The 19,571-nt window shown below is 47.2% G+C and overlaps 2 protein-coding genes across 3 annotated transcripts in view; both read right to left on the bottom strand.

The window, feature by feature from the left end:
• The window catches only part of SLC24A3 (solute carrier family 24 member 3), an 808,408-nt gene that overhangs the window by 784,523 nt on the left and 4,314 nt on the right, over positions 1-19,571 (bottom strand). The window lies entirely within an intron of this gene.
• On the bottom strand, positions 11,722-13,082 carry SCP2D1 (SCP2 sterol binding domain containing 1). Its single transcript, XM_085004601.1, has one exon. It carries the CDS (start codon positions 12,592-12,594, stop codon positions 11,935-11,937), a length of 660 nt encoding a protein of 219 aa, XP_084860727.1. The 5' UTR covers positions 12,595-13,082; the 3' UTR covers positions 11,722-11,934.

Below are 19,571 nucleotides of genomic sequence, written 5' to 3'. Positions count from 1 at the left end.
AAAAAAAAAAACTTTTTTTATAAGGGTCTCTGGGCAGCACTTTCATGGAGCAGCAGAGACCAAAGCATCCATCTACCAGGGCTAAAGTATAACCCAGGGCCAACTGGAGAAAGCCAAGCAGAAAATGAACCCTCACAGGTGTCAGTCAGGACCCATGGCTCACCCTGCAAAGAGAGGAAGTGTGAGGAAGGCCAGGAGTGGTAGCGGAAGGCAGCACACACTCTCTCCCCGTTTGTGACTAGATAGTGAGCATACCACACCCACAGCTCTCCTGGGTCTGAAGGCTGATGGTACTTTTTCATTTTGCTCTGGCAAAATCACTGAGTCATGTTCCTAGGTTTACTTTAGAGGGGTCTGGGGAGTGGAGCCATGTCATCAGTGGACATACAGTATTTCCAGAAAGATGAAGAAAAACCAAGGGTTCAGACACAGGTTACAGCCCATAACCAGGCAGCAGACTTCTGGAAGGTCACAGATCTGGTGGACAGCAGAGCCGACCTGCAGGCAGTTGAGGCTACGGAAGTTTCACTTGAATCTAAGGCACCCTTGTTTCCCATCTTAACAGTTCTGAAGCTGAGATGTCCCTTATCATCAAAGATCTCTCATGACCACTTGGTCTAGGTAGCAGTCATGCAGCAGCTCCCTTTCAGGAAGAATATTTGGGAGATGTGAGAAAGAGAGGAAATAAATTTTTACTTGCTCTTCATTAAATAAACTTCCCTAGAAAAGCAACTGCTTCTGCATTGCTGTTTCATTTTCACCCTTATGGGGCCTTCCCCCTTCCAGCACCACAATTTCCCCCTAAGGGACATGGGAAGCAGCTCAATAAAAAGAGGCTGGAACCCGAGGTAGGAGCTATAAATCTTGAAAGAAGGTGAGAGTACACATAAACCAACTCATCTGAGACAGGAGAGACTAGAGCCCAGAGAGGGCAAGTGACCTCTTGGCGGTCACAGAGTGAGGCTGGAAACCAGCTTGCGACAGAGTTCCAGTCCACCTTCAGGAGTTTCCTGGGAAAACCGGTGAAGCTCAGGGAATCACGGCAGCCATGGCCTTGCACCCTTCGGTTCTTCTCTGGACTGGAGCTTACTCAACTCTAAAAGACAAACCCTGGACCAAGTTAGACCCAAAGTCCTGTCTAGCTCTTAGATTTTGTTTTAAACCATTCTCTGGGAGGAGGTCAAGGACATGCCATCTCTCTTGATGAGATGTTTAGGGTCCAACAGCCCTGTTTTCAAATCCCAGCTCCACCCTGACCTCATGCCCTGGTGCGGGTCTTGGTCTCCCTTCCTCTGATGACCCAGGAGGCAGAATGAGCCCTTCCCATGGCCACACGCAGTTCAAAGGCACTCAGAGCAGTTCAAAGGCACTTGAGCTTTTTTTTTTTTTTCCAAAATAATTTGCTGTATGGCCGTTGTATTTATTGAAGAGATGCTTTCCTGAAGACCTCATGTAAATTCCAGCTGTCAAAAGTCAAGGCCAAGCTTTCCATAGTTTTCACTACAGATGGTAGGTTTTCCCTTTACCAGCTGAGAGTGGCCCTCTGGCACGGACAGTAGCTTAAACACATTTACAAACTGTTCTATGGCGACAGCAATTCCCAACTACCTTTAAGTGCTTGGTACTCCATTTTACCTTCAGGTCAATAAAGTGAGATTTTGTTATTATTGTTACATTAAACTATTTCAAAATCGCATCATTCAAATAAATCATCACCCAAACTATATATAATAATATTTCAAAAGACATTAGATTAGTCACCATGGAGAAAGATCCAGACCTTGGCTGGTCTGTCTTGCACTTGATTTATGATTTAGCACAGTTTTTACTTTTAGTTACATGCATCAGGAGGTGGAGGAAGCGCCACCATCTCTTTGAGGGCTGGACCCTGGCAGGTCTTCACCCTCCCAAAGGCAGTGGGAATAACTTCAGGACCTCTCCCAGCAGAGGTGACAAGGAAATGGGGTGATATGCAATGCAGTACTTTGCACATAGACAAATGTGCCCCAAGTGCCACCTCTTTCTGTTATCACTGAGGTGACTCTCCTTTCCCAGTTACCTTCCAAGTACCCTTTTTTTTTTTTTTAGAAGTATAAATATCCAAGAGACGTGGGGATCAGCCAGGGTCATGCTTGCCATTGTGGGGTTGAAGAGGAAGAGGCCCACTGAATGGAAAGGATGGCATCACAGGTCTAGTTGGCCATACAACGAGGATGCCACCAGTATCCTCTGACCCTGCAACCTGCTTCCCATGGCCCTACTGAATGCCATGAACTAGCCACATATTCATGGCCTTGAGATTCTTTTTGACTTGGAAAGATGCCACTGCAAAGGGGTAGCTGTCCTCCTTCCCTTGGCTGTTTTCCTCTCAAGCCTACTTAGGGACCTATTAGGCCATGGGCTGGCCAGACACTGAAGAAGCACTCAGTTTCCTGGAGCAGAGTCTTGGGTTTAGGTCACTGTTCCACCAGTGATGTCATAGAGTCACCTCCATCGTGAGGGATACTATGAGAGCTTGGAGGAATGTGGGGTCACAGATCTCAAGATAGGAGAAAAAAACTAAATCCTTCTGGAAATTCCAGCTTTTCAAGTCTTTAGACCCAACTTGGAGAGTGTCATTCCCCCAACCCAATCTTCTCTACCAGAAAAAGACAAGACTGGCCAACACAGTGTCTAGATCTTCGCAAGCACTTCCCAACCTCAGATCATAGGAGGATGACAAGCAAAGTCCTATCCCCAGACTAGAGGGCCATGCTCTGGCTGGCTCCTTTTGTCCAAGTTCTGTCTTTGCCTGTCCACCCTCCTGCCACTGTCCACCACTGACTGCTGTGCTCAGCTCGCTCCACTGGCCTGATTTGTTCCTGGAACTTATCCTGCTCTGCCAGCCACAGGACATTTGCACATGCTGTTTCCTCTGCCTGGAATAGTCTCACCTCTGCCCCACATCAAGTTGCCTCCCACCCACTCCCTTGATCTCATTCTTTGTGAAGCCCACCTTCACCTTCATCCAGTCCACAAGGATCCCATTAGTTTCTCTTTCTGAGCCCTCACCACAGTGTGTAGCCAGGCACCACACTGGAAGTTCCCTGAGGACCAGAGGTGTTCATTCTGCTCACCACTGCATCCTTGATACTGGGCAAAGGTCCAGTACATCTCAGGTGTTCAGACTTACTGCTGATGAATGAATCCATATTTAAGGGCTCACAACATCAATGGGTTGCCAGGCAAAGAGCAGGATTCCAAAAGGGGTAGCCAAGGGAGAGGTGCTATTCCTGGACTGTCTTCCTAACTCCAGAGCTCTCCTCAAAGTCCCCTAGAATCCCATTCCCCAACCAGCTCGTGCTATGGATGCACTTCTTTTTTTTTTTTTTTTTTTTTTTTTTTTGTCTTTTTGCTATTTCTTGGGCCACTCCCGCAGCATATGGAGGTTCCCATGCTAGGGGTCAAATCGGAGCTGTAACCACCGGCCTACACCAGAGCCACAGCAACGCGGGATCTGAGCCGAGTCTGCAACCTACACCACAGCTCACGGCAACGCCGGATCCTTAACCCACTGAGCAAGGGCGGGGACCAAACCCGCAACCTCATGGTTCCTAGTCGGATTCGTTAACCACTGCACCACGATGGGAACTCCTGGATGCACTTCTAAAAAATACACCCACCCATGTCTGAAAGGAGATCTCAGGTTTCAGAAGAGTGCTGAATCACTGCTTCTCACAGGCTCCAATCCTGCCTTGCAAAACTCTGGGGACTCGCACTTCCTTGGCTGAAAAGCTAGAGGACTCTCTTGTCAAAAAAAGAAAAAAAAAAAAAAAAAAAAAAGTTTTCAGCCATGCTCTTTATTAGTGAGGAGATGGAGAAAGCATGCACTCACTACACACAGGCTAAAATCCTGACTAGTACCTGCTCTTCCCTGGAAGCAAGCATGAACATCTCCAGGAAAAGATCTACCATTAACCACACTTAACCGCCTCAGGCTCAAAACCACCAAAAAAAAAGCCACTTGGAGATGAGGCCCTTTCTGATTAGTTCTTTTAGGGAAAAACCTTTCCTCAGTCAGAAGTGTTCCAGAGGTTTCCAGATGGAAACATGGAAATAACCACCATCTAGCTGCCCAGAAGGCCAAGCAGCCCTCATCGATTCCTCACTGGCCCTCATCTCTGTATTCTTCCTGCCAGTCTGACCCCCACAAAAGCCTGAGGGAACATTCCCCCCCTACCCCCCACCAGCTCTGCCCCAGTCCCCTGCCCAGCCTGCTTCCCAGGCACCTGCAAATCTCATCCTGGGCTTGGGGAGCCTCCAGCTGTTCTCAAGCGTTAACTAAACATCCATTTAATTACACTGTGGGGCTATATAAATATTGAGCTCCACAAAATGGCACGAAGCAGATATTTTTAGGAGGTCACAGATGTTTCTTGTGATTAGCCAAGTCGCAGATCTGGAAGAATGTTTTTCCCCCAAGGAAAGCAAAAGGGGATCTCCGGCAGCCACTGTGAGGCTCTCCGTGAGGTGGGTAAGCATGGGCTCGATTCCTTCCTGCCATCAGAGTTTCCTTTTGAAACGCAGCAGGTGGAACCAAGCAGATGGAGTAGGTCAAATGCCAAGGGAATCAGGCCCCTGATCCCAAAACCTGCTATTGCTCCACCTCTGGACTTGCCCTGCCCGCCCCCACATTCCTGCAGCAAACACTCATGGAGCACCTGCTGGGTGCAAGACGCTGTGCGGTGGCTGTCACTGCAAACTTGGATAAGACGCTAACACATACTAAGTGATGAAAAGGGACTGGGGATCACACAGACACACAAGAAGTTCACAGCAGCCCTGTTGGAAAGAGCCCCCAGCTGGAAACAAACCAAATGCCACAGAACACCACTCAGCAGTAAGTGCATGAACCGTAACACCCCTTGACAGTAGGCACAGGTCTCAGACACAGAAGGAAGACGAAGATGCTGGGAGGAAGAAACCATTCACATCAAGTACAAAAGCCAGCAACACTCTGATGTGAGAAGTCAGAATGGTGGGAACTCTCGAGGAGAGAGGAAGAGGGCATGAGAGGGGCTTCCTGGGGTGCAGGCCAGTTTCTCAAGTCCTATTTCTCAGGCCAGGAGCTGGTTACGAGGGTTTGCTCCATTTGGGAAAGCTTGTTGAGCTGCACATGTATTTTTGTTGTTGTTGTTAATGGAAATCTCTGCATTTGGGGGAGAGAGGTCATTGTTACTGACTCCAGGGCCCAGCACAGTTTCCGTGGAGCCCTGGAAGGACGGGACCTCCTGCCACAAAGAGCATCGTTCCAGATGAGCCATAGCAGTGGGTGTAAAGAGCACTGGCGAAGAAATCAAGTCTGAAAATAATTCCTCCAGGTTTCAGCATGGCGGCCTCTGCCAGTGGTTAGTTTCAGACTCTCCCCTGCTAGTCTGGGCTTAGACCCATGACAAGCTGAGAGCCTCTCTTCCAGGAATCTCTAAGCTCAGATGTTGCAGAACAGCAAGGAAGTGTATTTTATTTTATTATCTTCAATTTTTTTGCTTTTTTATGGCAGTACCCATGGCATATGGAAGTTCCCAGGCTAGGGGTCAAATTGGAGCTGCAGCTGCCAGCCTATACTACAGCCATAGTAATGCCAGATCCAAGCTATGTCTGCAACCTACACCACAGCTCACAGCAATGCCAGATCCTTAACCCACTGAGCAAGGCCAGGGATCGAACCCACATCCTCATGGGTACTAGTCGGGTGTGTAACCTGCTGAGCCACAGTGGGAACTCCAGGAAGTGTATTTTAAAATAAATAAATGCGCCTGAGGTCCCACAGCTGGGAAGTCTGGCCCCAGCCCCAGGCAGTCTAGCCTGAGCATCCAAGGTCCCTACCCTGTGTCCTGCAGCCCCCACAAATTAGAGCCCCTAATTCTGGGGTGGCACCTGCTATAGTCCACCTTTTGGGTCTTGCTGTCTCCTCCAGGTGAGCTCAGCCACCTGAGGACTTCCCCAGGTGTCCAGAGCCCACTTTGCATAGGAGTCAACACACCTGCCCCAGGAGCAGCCCCCCTCCACAAAGACTGCCCGGCTGGGGACAGGTTTAAAAGCCCTTCAGCTCCCTCCCTGGTGATATGGCTCCAAGGTACGTTCCCTGGCATTTTCCCAAACATCCCATGGGCCTGAAACAGGACCATCCACAGTGGTGGCCTGCTCAAGTTCAAACCCTGAGTCTCCTTCCTTCTCAGTCTCACATCCCCACACTCTGACCAGTGTTTCCAAGACCACCTCCCATATGAACTGCTGCCACTCGAATCTTTGCCCCAAGTCTGCTCCCAAAGCGTCTAACTCAGGTGGCCCCTCTCAGGAAGCCTCTCCTGGTCACCCACCTTCCCTCAGCCACAGCCCCTCACTTGCTTCTCTTTTCATAGTACTCACTTTCTTTTCTTTTTTAGGGCCACAGCCACAGCACATGGAGATTCCCAGGCTAGGGGTGCAGTCAGAGCTACAGCTGCCAGCCTAGCCACAGGCACAGCAACGCCAGATCCGAACCACATCTGTGACCTACACTGCAGCTCATGGCAGTGCCAGATCCTTAACCCACTGAGTAAGACCAGAGATCGAACCTGCAACCTCATGGTTCCTATTTGAATTTATTTCCACTGCACCATGACAGGAACTCCAGTACTCTTTTTTTTTTTTTTTTTTTTTTGTCTTTTTGCCATTTCTTGGGCTGCTCCTGCGGCATATAGAGGTTCCCAGGCTAGGGGTCGAGTCGGAGCTGTAGCTGCCAGACTACACCACAGCTCACGGCAACGCCGGATCGTTAACCCACTGAGCAAGGGCAAGGATCAAACCCGCAACCTCATGGTTCCTAGTCGGATTCGTTAACCACTGAGTCACAATGGGAACTCCAGTACTCACTTTCTGAAGTCATGTTTGATTATTTACCACTTATTGTGTGTCTCCCCACCACCCACACATACACCTCATCCAAAAATAAAATCTCAGGGAGAAGAGGACCCTAGGCTTGCTTGTCATTGTCCCCCAACTCGATGATTCTTAGAAAGCTAATGATGAATGTAGCAAAGGAGAAACCCATCAGAACAGAGTCTGACCAATCAGGATGAATCCTGGGCTCATAACTAATGGTATACACTAGCTTAATATCAGTAGTGCCCAACACATGATAGAGGAGCTATAGGTGTTAGTTAGATGAATGGATCTTTTAGTCAATCAATGAACAAGTGAAATCTGGCAGCTCACTGCTGAAAACTCAAAACCTGCCCTAAGTTAGACTCTCCAGAACAGATCTTGTGTGAACAGACCCACCTGTGGGAGCTGAGGCTGCCCAGTTCCCATTTGAGGAGTGGATAAACAGGCTTCAGGATAGTGGGGCCCCAGTCTCCACCTGGTCTAAGCCCAGCACAGGCACTGCCTCCACAGGGCACAAGCCATTTGCTCCGGCCCCTGAAGGCCCAGTGCACAGCCATGCCTCCCCTCGGCAGAGGAAGGCAGCGTCCCAGGGAAGCTCTTTAAGCCCAGGCCCTGCCCTCACTCCTTCCACCTGCCTGGCCTGGGTGTGCTTTTGGCCCCACTGAGCCCCTTCCAGTGGGGTGTCATCTTCTTGGGTCAAGAAGGAGAGCTTCTTCCACTGCATCCCAACCCTTGGCACGGAGCCTGCTCTTGGAAGATGCACCATAGATGTTGGCTAAATGAACAAGTTTTTCCACCTTTGAAACAGTAACATTTCAATATGAGGTTGTATTACTGTATTAAGTTCTGACAGCACACAGGCCCTACACTCAACACTTCCTGTGTACTACCCCCCAGAGAGATGCTCATCCCCTGAGTGTAAAGCAAGCCACCAATAGGTGACAAGGAGCCATCTTCAAGGATGCCCAGCATCTACACCTCAGGGATGTCCTGGAAGGAGCCCCCCACTTGCAGACCAGCTCTCCACAGCCATTACCTGGGGCTGATTTCCCTCCTCCCACCCCTTGACAGGATAACAGAAGTTTCCACAGAAACACCCACTGAACCCATATTAAATTGGCAGGTGAGGGGGATTACACCAGGAGAAAGACTCCTGCGCCTCGAACAAAAAAGTGATTTAAAAACCCTTCATCAGAAGAGATATTCTATCTCCTGTCTTGCTCAAATGACTGCAGTATTCCTGGCTTTGGGGAAAGTCAGGATTCCTGTTAGCCGGCCTGGAGCCCACCGGCCTGTCTTACTCCTGCTCCCTCGTCCACCTGCTGCAGAGATGCTGTTCTACAGCTCCATCCGCTGATTCCTGCTCTACAGCCAGGGCTCTCTCTTAGATCAGACAACACCTGTGGTCCCCGAGGGAAAAGGCCCAATGCCTGGCAGTGTCTTCTGCGTCCTCCATCTGGGATGCACCAGGCCAGGCACGCCCTGCGAGGCCCAGGGCAGACGGAGCCCAGCAAGAGGGGAAGACCAGGAGTGGCCATGGCCCATACATCCCTTGTCCCTCCCACGGGCCCTCTGGAGAGCCCACCCTGGCCATGACCCCAAGCCTGGCAGGAATAGGGCCTAATATGACCAAATAACTCAATTCTTCCCAAGAAGCCAGAAATCCAGTTTTTGTATAAAATATTCCTGTTCAAACTTTAAGAACACTGTGCTGGCCAACCTTGGACAGACCAAGCAGCACAGAAACATGTGTCTTGAGCCAGAAGTGACCTTCTAGGGCATCAACTGAGTGTAAGAGAAGAGGTAGAAGGTCCAGGAACAGAGGGTGAAAGCCCCAAGCATGGGCTTTTTCTGGAGGGGATAGAGACCCAGTGTGAGGCTCCGCTCCCCTCACCCAGAAAAGAAAGGGACTCACAGGCATGGTAGACCCTCCACCCCTATGATCATGTGGGGGAACCTGCTCTCTGTTCCCCAATAACCTGACATCATAAGGACCACAGGCCCATTTTCAGATGCGGCCACTGAGGCCAGAGTGGTTCAATGACCACCTGCATTACCGGCACATGAACTGGGGACTCTGGCTCAAAATGACATTTCTGAGTCCAAAATCTGCCTCTTTCCAGCTGCTCCACACGGCACCCTAGCATGGTATGCTTTTGTTCTTTTGGTTGCAGAGGGCTTGCTATGTGTTTCCCAAGGCTGGACTCCTCCCTCAGGACCAAACCAGCTCCCTTTCCTTATTCAGAGGGTGGCTCTTCTTTCCAGCTCCTTCTGTGGCCCATCCCCTCCCCCGCCCCTCCACACCCCAGCCTTTCGGATTCCATTCCCACCGCTCACCTGCAGCTCAGTCTCTCAGCTCCCCAGGTCCAAGCTGCTGAGAAAGGAATCTAACTGGTTCCAGTCATGTTTCTGTCCCAAGTCATAATGGGTCACAGGTCCCTGGCCAGCCTGTGGGTGGGCTTCCCTGTGGTCTGAGGCCAGTCCTGGCGTGACCCTCTGTAATCCCTCCCCCTCTCATACCCCCTTCCACCCCCTTCCACATCTCTAAGGAACCCATCTCAGGGCCAATCCCCAAGACTATGATCAACTTGGGGTACCAAAAGCAGGATCCCTCAGGGAACAGGCTTGGGCAAGCCATGTCCCTAAGAGCAGCCCCTGCCCTGCCCACCCCCTCGCCCCACCCCGGGGCCTGACACCCATACATACAGCCTGAACAGAGGTGTCCGGACCAGGCAAAGTGAACAACATCTGAAATCTGATACTGACTCACAGACTTTGAAAAACCTATGGTCCGTAAAGGAGATAGGATGGGGGGGGGGGAATGCTCTGGGGGTTTGGGATGGAAATGCTATAAAATTGAGTTGTGATGATCATTATACAGCTATAAATGTAATAAATTCATTGAGTAATATACAAAAAACAAAAACAGTATCCGAAATCAGCCTGAGGCCTCTGAGATGCCCCCCCATGGCCCTGGGCGAGGGTGCTGGCAGCAACACCTCACTGATCACCTGCCGAATGACTCAGGAAACCAGGGGTTGCTCCACATTCCACTCCCAAAACCTCAGCAACTCCTGACCACAGAGCTGAGCATCAGCTCAACAAATGGTCTCCAGGCTTCCCTCTGAGAGAATGAGATCCTGTCGGCAAGGAGCCCTCGCTCTGCCTTGCTCTGACTCAGAGGACTTAGGAAGCCCTGTGCAGAGGCGGCAGGTCAGTGGGGGGGAGGGGGCAGGGTGGGAGGCAGACAATGGACTTGTAACCCTCTTTATAAAGACTTCATTTTGAAGGGAGGGCTTTTAAAACAGCGTTATTAGGTTTATACTGAACAGACACATAACAAACTGCCTATATATATGTAAAGTACACAATTTGTTGTTTGACCTACATATACACCTGTGAAACTATCACCATAACCAAGACAATGAATGTATCCATCAGCCCCAAGTTTGCTTGTAGCCAGTTATAAGACCCTCCCACCCACCCCACCCCCCACTCCCATCCCTGTCTCCTGGCAACCACTATCTTTCTGTCACTACAGTTTGCACTTTCCACTACGTTGTATAAATAGGATCATATGGTACATACTTGGTTTGCTCTGGCTTCATTCACTCAGCACAGGTCTGACATTCGTCATGTTGTTGTGCATGCATCAATAATTCATCTCTTTTTATTGCTGAGTACTTTTCCAGGATACAACATAGCACAATTTGTCCATCCATTGATGGCTATTTGGTTTATTTATAGTTTGGAATGATCACAAATACAGCTGCCCCCAAACATTCACATACAAATTTACTGATGCATATGCTTTTCTCTTGGGAAAACACCTAAGAATGGACTAGTTGGATTATCTAGAAGTCATGTCTCTGTACCTGGCCGTTTTAATGAAGCTTCCACATGGCTTACAGAGTATCCACACTGTGTGTATTTAACCTACAAGATGAGATACACACCAGTCACCTGGGAACGGATGACCCATACCCTTCCCCCCAAGGAGGCCACATCAGGCTGCAGCTTGCTTCATTCCAGTCCTACCAGTGTGTGGAGATGGGCCCAGGAGGGAAAATCCCCCAGCATGACCTGTGATTTTGTAAAATGCTCACTACACAAGCTCCTGACACTCCAGAAGTGGCCCACAAGAGGGCTACATAATCTGTCTGCAGAAGATCCTTTGAATAACGGCAGCATCTTATTGGTCTAGAGTAGAATAGTTATGATCAATCCAGAAAGCCGTACATGGACCACCGTGGAGGGTCTGTGGTGTTGGTGGTGGCACGGGGGGGGGGGGGTGTCCCATCAGCATCTGCTGGGGACTGGTTACAAATGCCCACCTCCCCAGTCCAGACCTACAGAGTTGAAACTCTGAGGGGAGGCCAGCAATCTGGGCTTCCACCAGCCTTCCAGGTAATCTGATGCATGGTCTAGAACGTCTAGCCTAGAACATCTTTCAAGCTCTTCGACACCCCCCCCCCGGAGTTAAGTCCCATCAGAGGTCACACTAATCAAGACAGCATCCCCTCTGTTACCTCATTCTATCCACTCAGCTGTGGGGCCCACTCCCTTGGAATGCTGCAACCCAGGTCAAAGTCTCCTCCAAGAACCAAGCTACCAATTAGCATGCAGACCCGCACAATGATGGTTATCATTTCTTTCCCAAAGCACCAGACTAAAAACAAAACAAAATAAAAATCCCAGGAATTCAACCACTGGAGCATTGAAATCCAGCTGTCAAAACCACCTGTTTCTCTACCTCAGGCTTTCACCCTACCATAATAGGGCATAGAGGAATCTAGGAAAAGAAAAAGACAAAGATTTTGGGTGATACACTCCAACACTCTTTACTGCTCTAGAACCCTCACTCCAAATTTACACATCAGCAAGAAAAGTAATCAAACTTGAATAGGAAGAATTTGAGTAAAAATATCGAATACTTTTGGTTTTAATCTTCAGTTTAAGCGTGATTTCCGCTCAACATTATAATTGGAGAGAAGTTCTGATCATTTCCCTGGTATTATTGCAGGCTTATTATTTAGCCCAGTCTTTGAAAACTCTCTCCAGTTTCTGGCCAAGCAGAACTTTGCCGCTCACTTTGAACTTGCCGGCAAGGAAGGCTTTCTGAGGGTTCATTTTGCCCAAAACCAACTCCATAAAGACAGGCTCTGGGATTGTGAAGACAGTGTCTGCTGGGAGCCTGGCTGGTCCTGGATATGTGTCCCCAGAGCCATTCTTCAGATCAATGGTCCACTGCAGGATGGTCTTCCCATCCTTTGTGATGTCCAGCTGAAAGACGGCATTGACTTTCTTTACCAGTTGGGCCCCCATTTCTTTGATGTGATGGCTGATGTCCTCGAACACAGGGAAGCTCTGGAATTCTGACAGCCCTAGACGGTGTGGCACAGTGGGTTCCCGAGCTGGACCCAGCTCCTTGAACTGTCCTGCCTGAGGCCCATCCCCTGCTTTGATCTTGAGCTGGTGGTCGATTCTCTTCCACATACTACTGTGCTGGTCCTCTGGACCTTGCCCACTGGTTTGTGAGCAGCCGTGGGCAGACTGATATCCACAAGGGCAGATTGTGACATCAAAGGCAAGGCCAGGTGGGAAATAAGGCTGGTGTGTGTGTGCTGCAGTCTTATTGGCCAAACAGATGCTAAAATGTGACATGGGATAATGGCTCAGACGGGTCATTGTGAGGCAGGTCCACACACACCCCCAAACCACAAGGTCTCAGAAGCCCAGAAAGGTATGGACCCCACCCCATGTTGGGAGTAAGAACTGGCCCCAGAAGGTTCTTTGGTGACATGAGCTCTGTCTTTCCAACAACCCTAACTGAGAGAGCAGTTATTCTGATTCCTTCAAAAGTAGATGATCCTTGAGGCACAGATCCTGATGCTGGATTGGGCCTTATCTGCCTGGTGGTGGAGTGGGAAATGCTTTTGGAGCAAAACAGCTGTTTGGAGGAGGAATCAGCACCAGGGCCTGCACCAGAAAGCTTCCAGAAGCACAGAGAGAGTGGGAAAGAAAGAAAGAAAGAAAGAAGCAAATATCCCACAGATGAGCATAAGATGCTGCTGGTCTCACATACCAACTGCACATTATAATACAGCCCTCAGTCTGACTCTAGTCACTGCTCTGGGCACTGTCCATGTATTAACACACTTAACCCTCCTCATCTTCTTCTGAGGTGAGTACTATGTTTCATCCTCATCTTACAGCTATGGAAACTGAGGCAAGGAGGAATGAAGTGACTTTCCAAAGTCACAGAGCTAGTCAGTAGGGCAGCCAGATTTGAACAGAGGTAGGACCCCAGAACCCCCTTTCAGTCTGCCTGATGATTTCAGGTTGAGGGGTTTTGGCAGGAATACCACAGAAGTATTCTCCTGCCTTCTCGATGCACCACATCAGCAGGTATTTTGTGCCAGTGTTATGCAAATTAAAACTATGATGGTGGCCTTAATCACTTGGTTAAGGTAGTGTCCACAGGGTCTCTCCCCTACAGGAACTGCTTCTCTCTGTAATGAGTAAGTATATTGTGGGAAGATAAAGACTTTGAGACTGCAACTATCCTGTTTTGTATCATACTTCAGCCCACTCCTTTCTGCATCCATTCATGGCCCATCAGTGTGATGTGTGCTAAATGGTCATTTTCTTTGCCCAGTACTCCTTTTAGATTTAATAACTGGAATTCTGCTGTAATAATGAGCTTTCCCTTCTCTCCCATTTCTTTATTTGTTCAATCATGGATTTATCTCAGTATGGACTTGTGGATATTTATTTTATTCTGTGGGTCAAAATCTATTATGATGACTATTTATTTTCTTCCTCAGATTGTCCCAGATTGGGCCATTAGGACCTCCATCGGGTTGGTGCCTGTGTCCTTTCCTAACCACACTGCTCTTTTATGTAAGTGAAGCTACAGTAATGGAGGTGCTGGTAGCTCTGCTCTTTCTGGGAGGAATTCAGAAAATACAAAGGACATTTTCTCTGGTACATGATGGATGAGCTTGTATTATTAACATGAAGCAGTTAAACAAAACCCAATGGGCTCCAAAACCAAGTCTTTACCTGAGGCCACAGGTCTGGACAATTGGAGCACTGAGGGTTTAAAATGAAAGGGCAGGCAATTCCCCAGTAAGCTCACTGTGAGCAGCCAATGGCGAACCCAGCCCCAGGGCCACCATACCTGCTTTTCCTCCAGGGCCAGCTGTTCTCTGAATTGTTCAGAAAGGTCCCCAACAGAACCGCCACTCCTGCCTCAACATGTCAGAGGGAAATGCAGTTCCACAGTCCACGCATATCCCCTTCACGACTTTCTTTCTTTTCAATAGATTAAAAGAATCCCAATATGAATGGCCGATATGCACCTCGAGAGGTGTATTTCTTTTCATCATCATCATTAAAGTGGGACATGCAAATTAAAACTATGATGATTCATCACACACATACACACAAAAACTGTAACTATGTATGGTGACAGATATTATTGAAACTTATCGTCATGGTCTTTTCGCTATATACATAAAAATTGAATTTTGTTGTATATGGAATTAATATGATGTCACTTATACCTCAACTTAAAAAGATAAGCAAATATGCATTGGAAGAATTGATGTTATTAAAACAGCCATACTACAGAGTTCCCATCGTGGCACAGCAGAAGTGAATCCAACTAGGAACCATGAGGTTGTGGGTTTGATCCCTGCCCTGCTCAGTGGGTTGAGGATCTGGCGTGGCAGTGAGCTGTGCTGTAGGTCGCAGATGCAGCTTGAATCTGGCACTGCTGGCAGCTACAGCTCTGATTGGACCCCTAGCTTGGGAACCTCCATATGCCGCAAGTGAGGCCCTAAAAACCAAAACAAAAATAAAATAAGTGCAAAAAAATAAAATAAAATGGCCATACTACCCAAGGCAACCTACATATTTAATACAATCTCTATCAAGTTACCCATGACGTTTTTCACAGAACTAGAACAAATAATCCTAAAACCTATATGGAAACACAAAAGACCCAGAATTGCCAAAACAATCCTGAGAAAAAAAGGACAAAGCTGGAGGCATAACCCTCCCAGACTTCAAACATTACTACAAAAGCTACAGTAATCAAAACAGTGTGGGAGTTCCCATTATGGCTCAGCAGTTAATGAACCCGACTAGCACCCATGAGGACACAGGTTCGATTCCTGGCCTTGCTCAGTGGATTAAGATTTCAGTGTTGCCACATTGATGTGGCTCTGGCATAGGCTGGCGGCTACAGCTCTGACTGGACCCCTAGCCTGGAACCTCCATTTGCCATGGGTGCAGCCCTAGAAGGACAAGAAGACAAAAAAAAAAAAAAAAAAAAAAAAGTGTGGGATTAACACAAAAGCAAACATTTAGATCAATGGAACAGAATACAGAACCTAGAAATAAACCCACACACCTATGGTAAATTAATCTTCAGCAAAAAAAGCAAGACTATACATTGGAGAAAAGACAGTCTCTTCAGCAAATGGTGTTGATAAAGCTGGACAGCCTCATGTAAATCAATGAGGTTAAAACGTTCCCTCATACCAAATACAAAAATAAATTCAAAGTGGTTTAAAGACCTAAATAGAAGGCATAACACCATAAAACTCCTAAAATATTCTCTGACATAAATCATAGCAATATTTTCTTAGATCAGTATCCCAAGGCAAAAGAACTGAAAGCAAAAATAAATAAATGGGACCTAATCAAACTTAAAAGCTTTTGCACAGTAAAGGAACCCATAAACAAAATGAAAAGACGACCTATAAATGAGAAAAAATAGTTGCAAAGGATGCAACCAGCAAGGGGTTAATTTCCAAAATACACTGTTTATACAACTCCATATCAAAACATCAAAACAAAACCAAAAACAACCCAATCAAAAAATGGATAGAGGACTTCAATAGACATTTCTTCAAAGAAGACACAAAGATGGCCACCAGGGACATGAAAAGATGCTCAACATTGCTAATTATTAGAGAAATGGAAATCAATACTACAATGAGGTACCACCTCACACCAGTCAGAATAGCCATGATCAAAAAGTCTACAAATAATAAATGCTGGAGAAGGTGTAGAAAAGAAGGGAACCCTCCTACGCTACTAGTGAGAATGTAAGTTGGTGCAGTCACCATGGAAAACAGGATGGAGGTCCCTTAAAAAACTAAAATAGTTAGCATATGATCCAGTAATCCCACTTCTTGGAATATATCAAGACAAAATTATAATTCAAAAAGATACATGAACCGCTATGTTCATAGAAGCACTATTTACACTAGCCACAAGAGCCAAGACACAGAAAAAACTTAAGTGTTTATCAACATATAAATGGATAAAGAAGATGTGGTACATGCACACAATGGAATACTACTCAGCCATAAAAAAAATAATGAGACAATGCCATCTGCAGCAACATGAATGGACCTAGAGAGAATCATGCTGAGTGATTTGTCAAAGACAAATATTATATGATATCACTTATATGTGGAATCTAAAAAATAATACAAATGAATTTATTTACAAAACAGAAATGGACTCTCGGACATAGAAAACAAACTAATGGTTATCCAAGGGGAAAGGTGGAGAGGGATAAATTAGCAGTATGGGGTTAACAGATACTACTATATATATAAAATAAACAAGTATTTACTGTATAGCACAGGGAACTATATTCAATATCTTGTTTTTGTTTTCTTTTTCAGCTGCACCCACAGCATATGGAAGTTCCTGGGTTGGGGATTAAATCCAAGCCAAAGTCTCAGCCTATGCCAGGGCTGCAGCAACATCAGATTCTTAACCCACTGCACTGGGCCAGGGGTCAAACTGGTGTCTCCACAGAGACAAGCCAGATCATCAACCCACCACACCACAGCGGGAACTCTCAATACCTTATAATAATGTATTATGGAAAAGAATCTGAAATAATTATATATGTATATATAAAACTGAATCATTTTTCTGTATGGTTGTGCTGTAAATCAACTGTACTTTCATTTTAAAAATTAAAAAAGCATGAAAAAAAAAAGATGGGCAAATATGCTGAATGATTCTGAGGCAAAGAGAAGTATCACCAGTTGATGATCTGCCTCTCTAGACATTTCTCTCATCATGTCCCTACAGGAGTCCTGCAGACAGCTGGTCTCACACTCCCTCCTGATCATTCCTTGAGCTTCCCACCTCTAAGTTTCTGTATCCTGTCCTCCATTTCTGCCCAAACTCTGTCTTTCCTTCAAACTTCAGTTTAAAACTCCGTCAGCCTCTATCAAGCCACCACCACCATGACCATCACCACCAACACTACCAGCAGCACTACCTCTACTATCACCACCACCACCACCACTAGTAACAACATCACCATCATCACCGCCACCACGACCACTACCACCACCACCTCACCATACCATCCACTATGCAGGAGAATCCACACAAGCATCCAGCTGGATACACTTCCAGCTCTGGGGGTCAGACACATGCTACACTGGGGACAGATGCACAAATACGGGCCAAATCAAGCACAGGGCAGCCCCAGAAAACACTTTACCCATACTGTGGGGCCTGTGGGGACATCCAGTAAGCTGCATTTCTCTTCCCTATCTGAATTCTAAGGAAATTGAGAAATAAGACAAAGAATGAATGGCAGGTGGGGACCAAAAATTTGCCTGTGTCACTGACAGAAGCAAAACTGAAGGACTTAATATGATGCCCCCATTGTCCTGCCAATTAAACCCCACAATGCAAGGCAGAGAGAAACCCACCTGCCTCCTGGCCACCTTCCTGGGAGGCCTCTGCACATGTAGCTGGTAGTGGGGGACCCACCCAGTGAAAGTTCTGGACATGGAAGAGTTTAGTTTATACTTCCGAGATTCACCACCCAAAAAAGTCACCTAATCCCAGTGAGTAAAGGGGTGAAGAGAGGCCAGGAGTGATTTGGGGAGAAAGTGTTTGTAGAAAAATCTGTCCTTCAGGGGACCAGAGAGTGGAGACAGGCCTTGGCCTCTAGTTCACAGTGGGGTGGGTGGGGGTGAGGGCAGGTTCAGGGGAGACTTCCATGGAGCATGATTTTGCCCCCCAATATTCTCTTTTTGTGTTGCATTTTCTTCATTTTCCCCCGCATGACGTGTTGGGCTTTGTACAACTCAAACTAGGGGTCTGTCCACTGCCCTGTGTCCCTCCCAAGCCTCACTCTGCCTGGCAGAATGGGCGCCCCCTCTGTCAGTAAACATAAATAAATACAGACTCCAACTTTAATGCTTAGCTTTGGGACCTGTAACAAAGAGAATATTTAACATCGTAAGTGTCGAAGCAGGATAGCTTGAGTTTTATGAGGTAACCTAAACAACGGTAACTCATTCTTCCCAGAGGGGAGAGAGTGAGAGGCTGTCGGAACCAAGTAGTCAGCAGAAACTAGAAGTTCAGAGTGAAAAGAAATTTTACTTCTCTGTAAATAAGAAATTTGAACACAAACACTGAGACCAGCACGGCCCAACAGGATTTTCAGAGATAATGAATGTGTTCTGTGTCTGGGCTGTCCAAAGCGGCAGCCACCAGCGATCTGTGGCTATTGAGCATTTGACATACGGCTAGTCAATAGCCGTCATATGACTGAGGAGCGGAATTCGTTTTATTTAGCTATAATCTACTTTTTATTTATTTATTTATTTATTTATTTTGTCTTTTTAGGGCCCCACCTGCGGCACATGGAGGTTCCCAGGCTAGGGGTCGAATCGGAGCTGTAGCCACCGGCCTCTGCCGCAGCCACAGCAACACAGGATCCGAGCCGCATCTGCTACTGAAACCATAGCTTACGGCAACGCCAGGTCCTCAACCCACTGAGTGAGGCCAGGGATCGAACCCACAACCTCATGGTTCCTAGTCAGATTTGTTTCTGCTGCACCCCGGTGGGAACTCCCTATTTAGCTATAATCTATTTAAATTTAGATAGCCATATATGATTCCCCATCCTGGGAAACAACCCCAACATCATCCTAACCGTTGTAAGGAAGTTACACGGGTATCTAGAGGGTGCCCCATCTTTAACCACCGAATTACACCAAACTTGTATAAAAATCCATTCCCAAATCCCCAATAACTCACTTGAGACTATTACACATGTAGGACAGAGAACCAGCTCCCCATTGGTGGGATCTGGTCCAGGTGAAGGCACTCCATTTTTGCACAAAGCTAAGGGCCTAAAGACACACATATATACTTAAAATGGTACAAGTACATTTATCTTTTAATAGGACATATACATGCCCAAATGGGTGATTACTGGGTAAAACTGTATAAGGTATGACTGCCCATAAAGCCAACATATGTAACCCATTCCTACATCCCATCCAACTGTCCCCCATGGATAAAAGTTATCTTAGTTATTGGGAGTTCCCGTCGTGGCGCAGTGGTTAACAAATCCGACTAGGAACCATGAGGTTGCGGGTTTGGTCCCTGCCCTTGCTCAGTGGGTTAAGGATCCGGCATTGCCATGAGCTGTGGTGTAGGTTGCAGACGCGGCTTGGATCTTGCGTTGCTGTGGCTCTGGGGTAGGCCGGCGGCTACAGCTCCGATTCGACCCCTAGCCTGGGAACCTCCATATGCCGCTGGAGCGGCCCAAGAAATGGCAAAAAGACAGAAAAAAAAAAAAAAGAAAAAAAAAGTTATCT

The sequence above is a fragment of the Sus scrofa genome, chromosome 17 (genome assembly GCF_054392235.1).
Source record: "Sus scrofa isolate SSC_HxYL_T2T_F1_AM1 chromosome 17, Sscrofa_HxYL_maternal_Yorkshire_Landrace_v2.0, whole genome shotgun sequence".
NCBI lineage: Eukaryota > Metazoa > Chordata > Mammalia > Artiodactyla > Suidae > Sus > Sus scrofa.
This window is presented reverse-complemented; position numbering and strand designations above follow the sequence as displayed.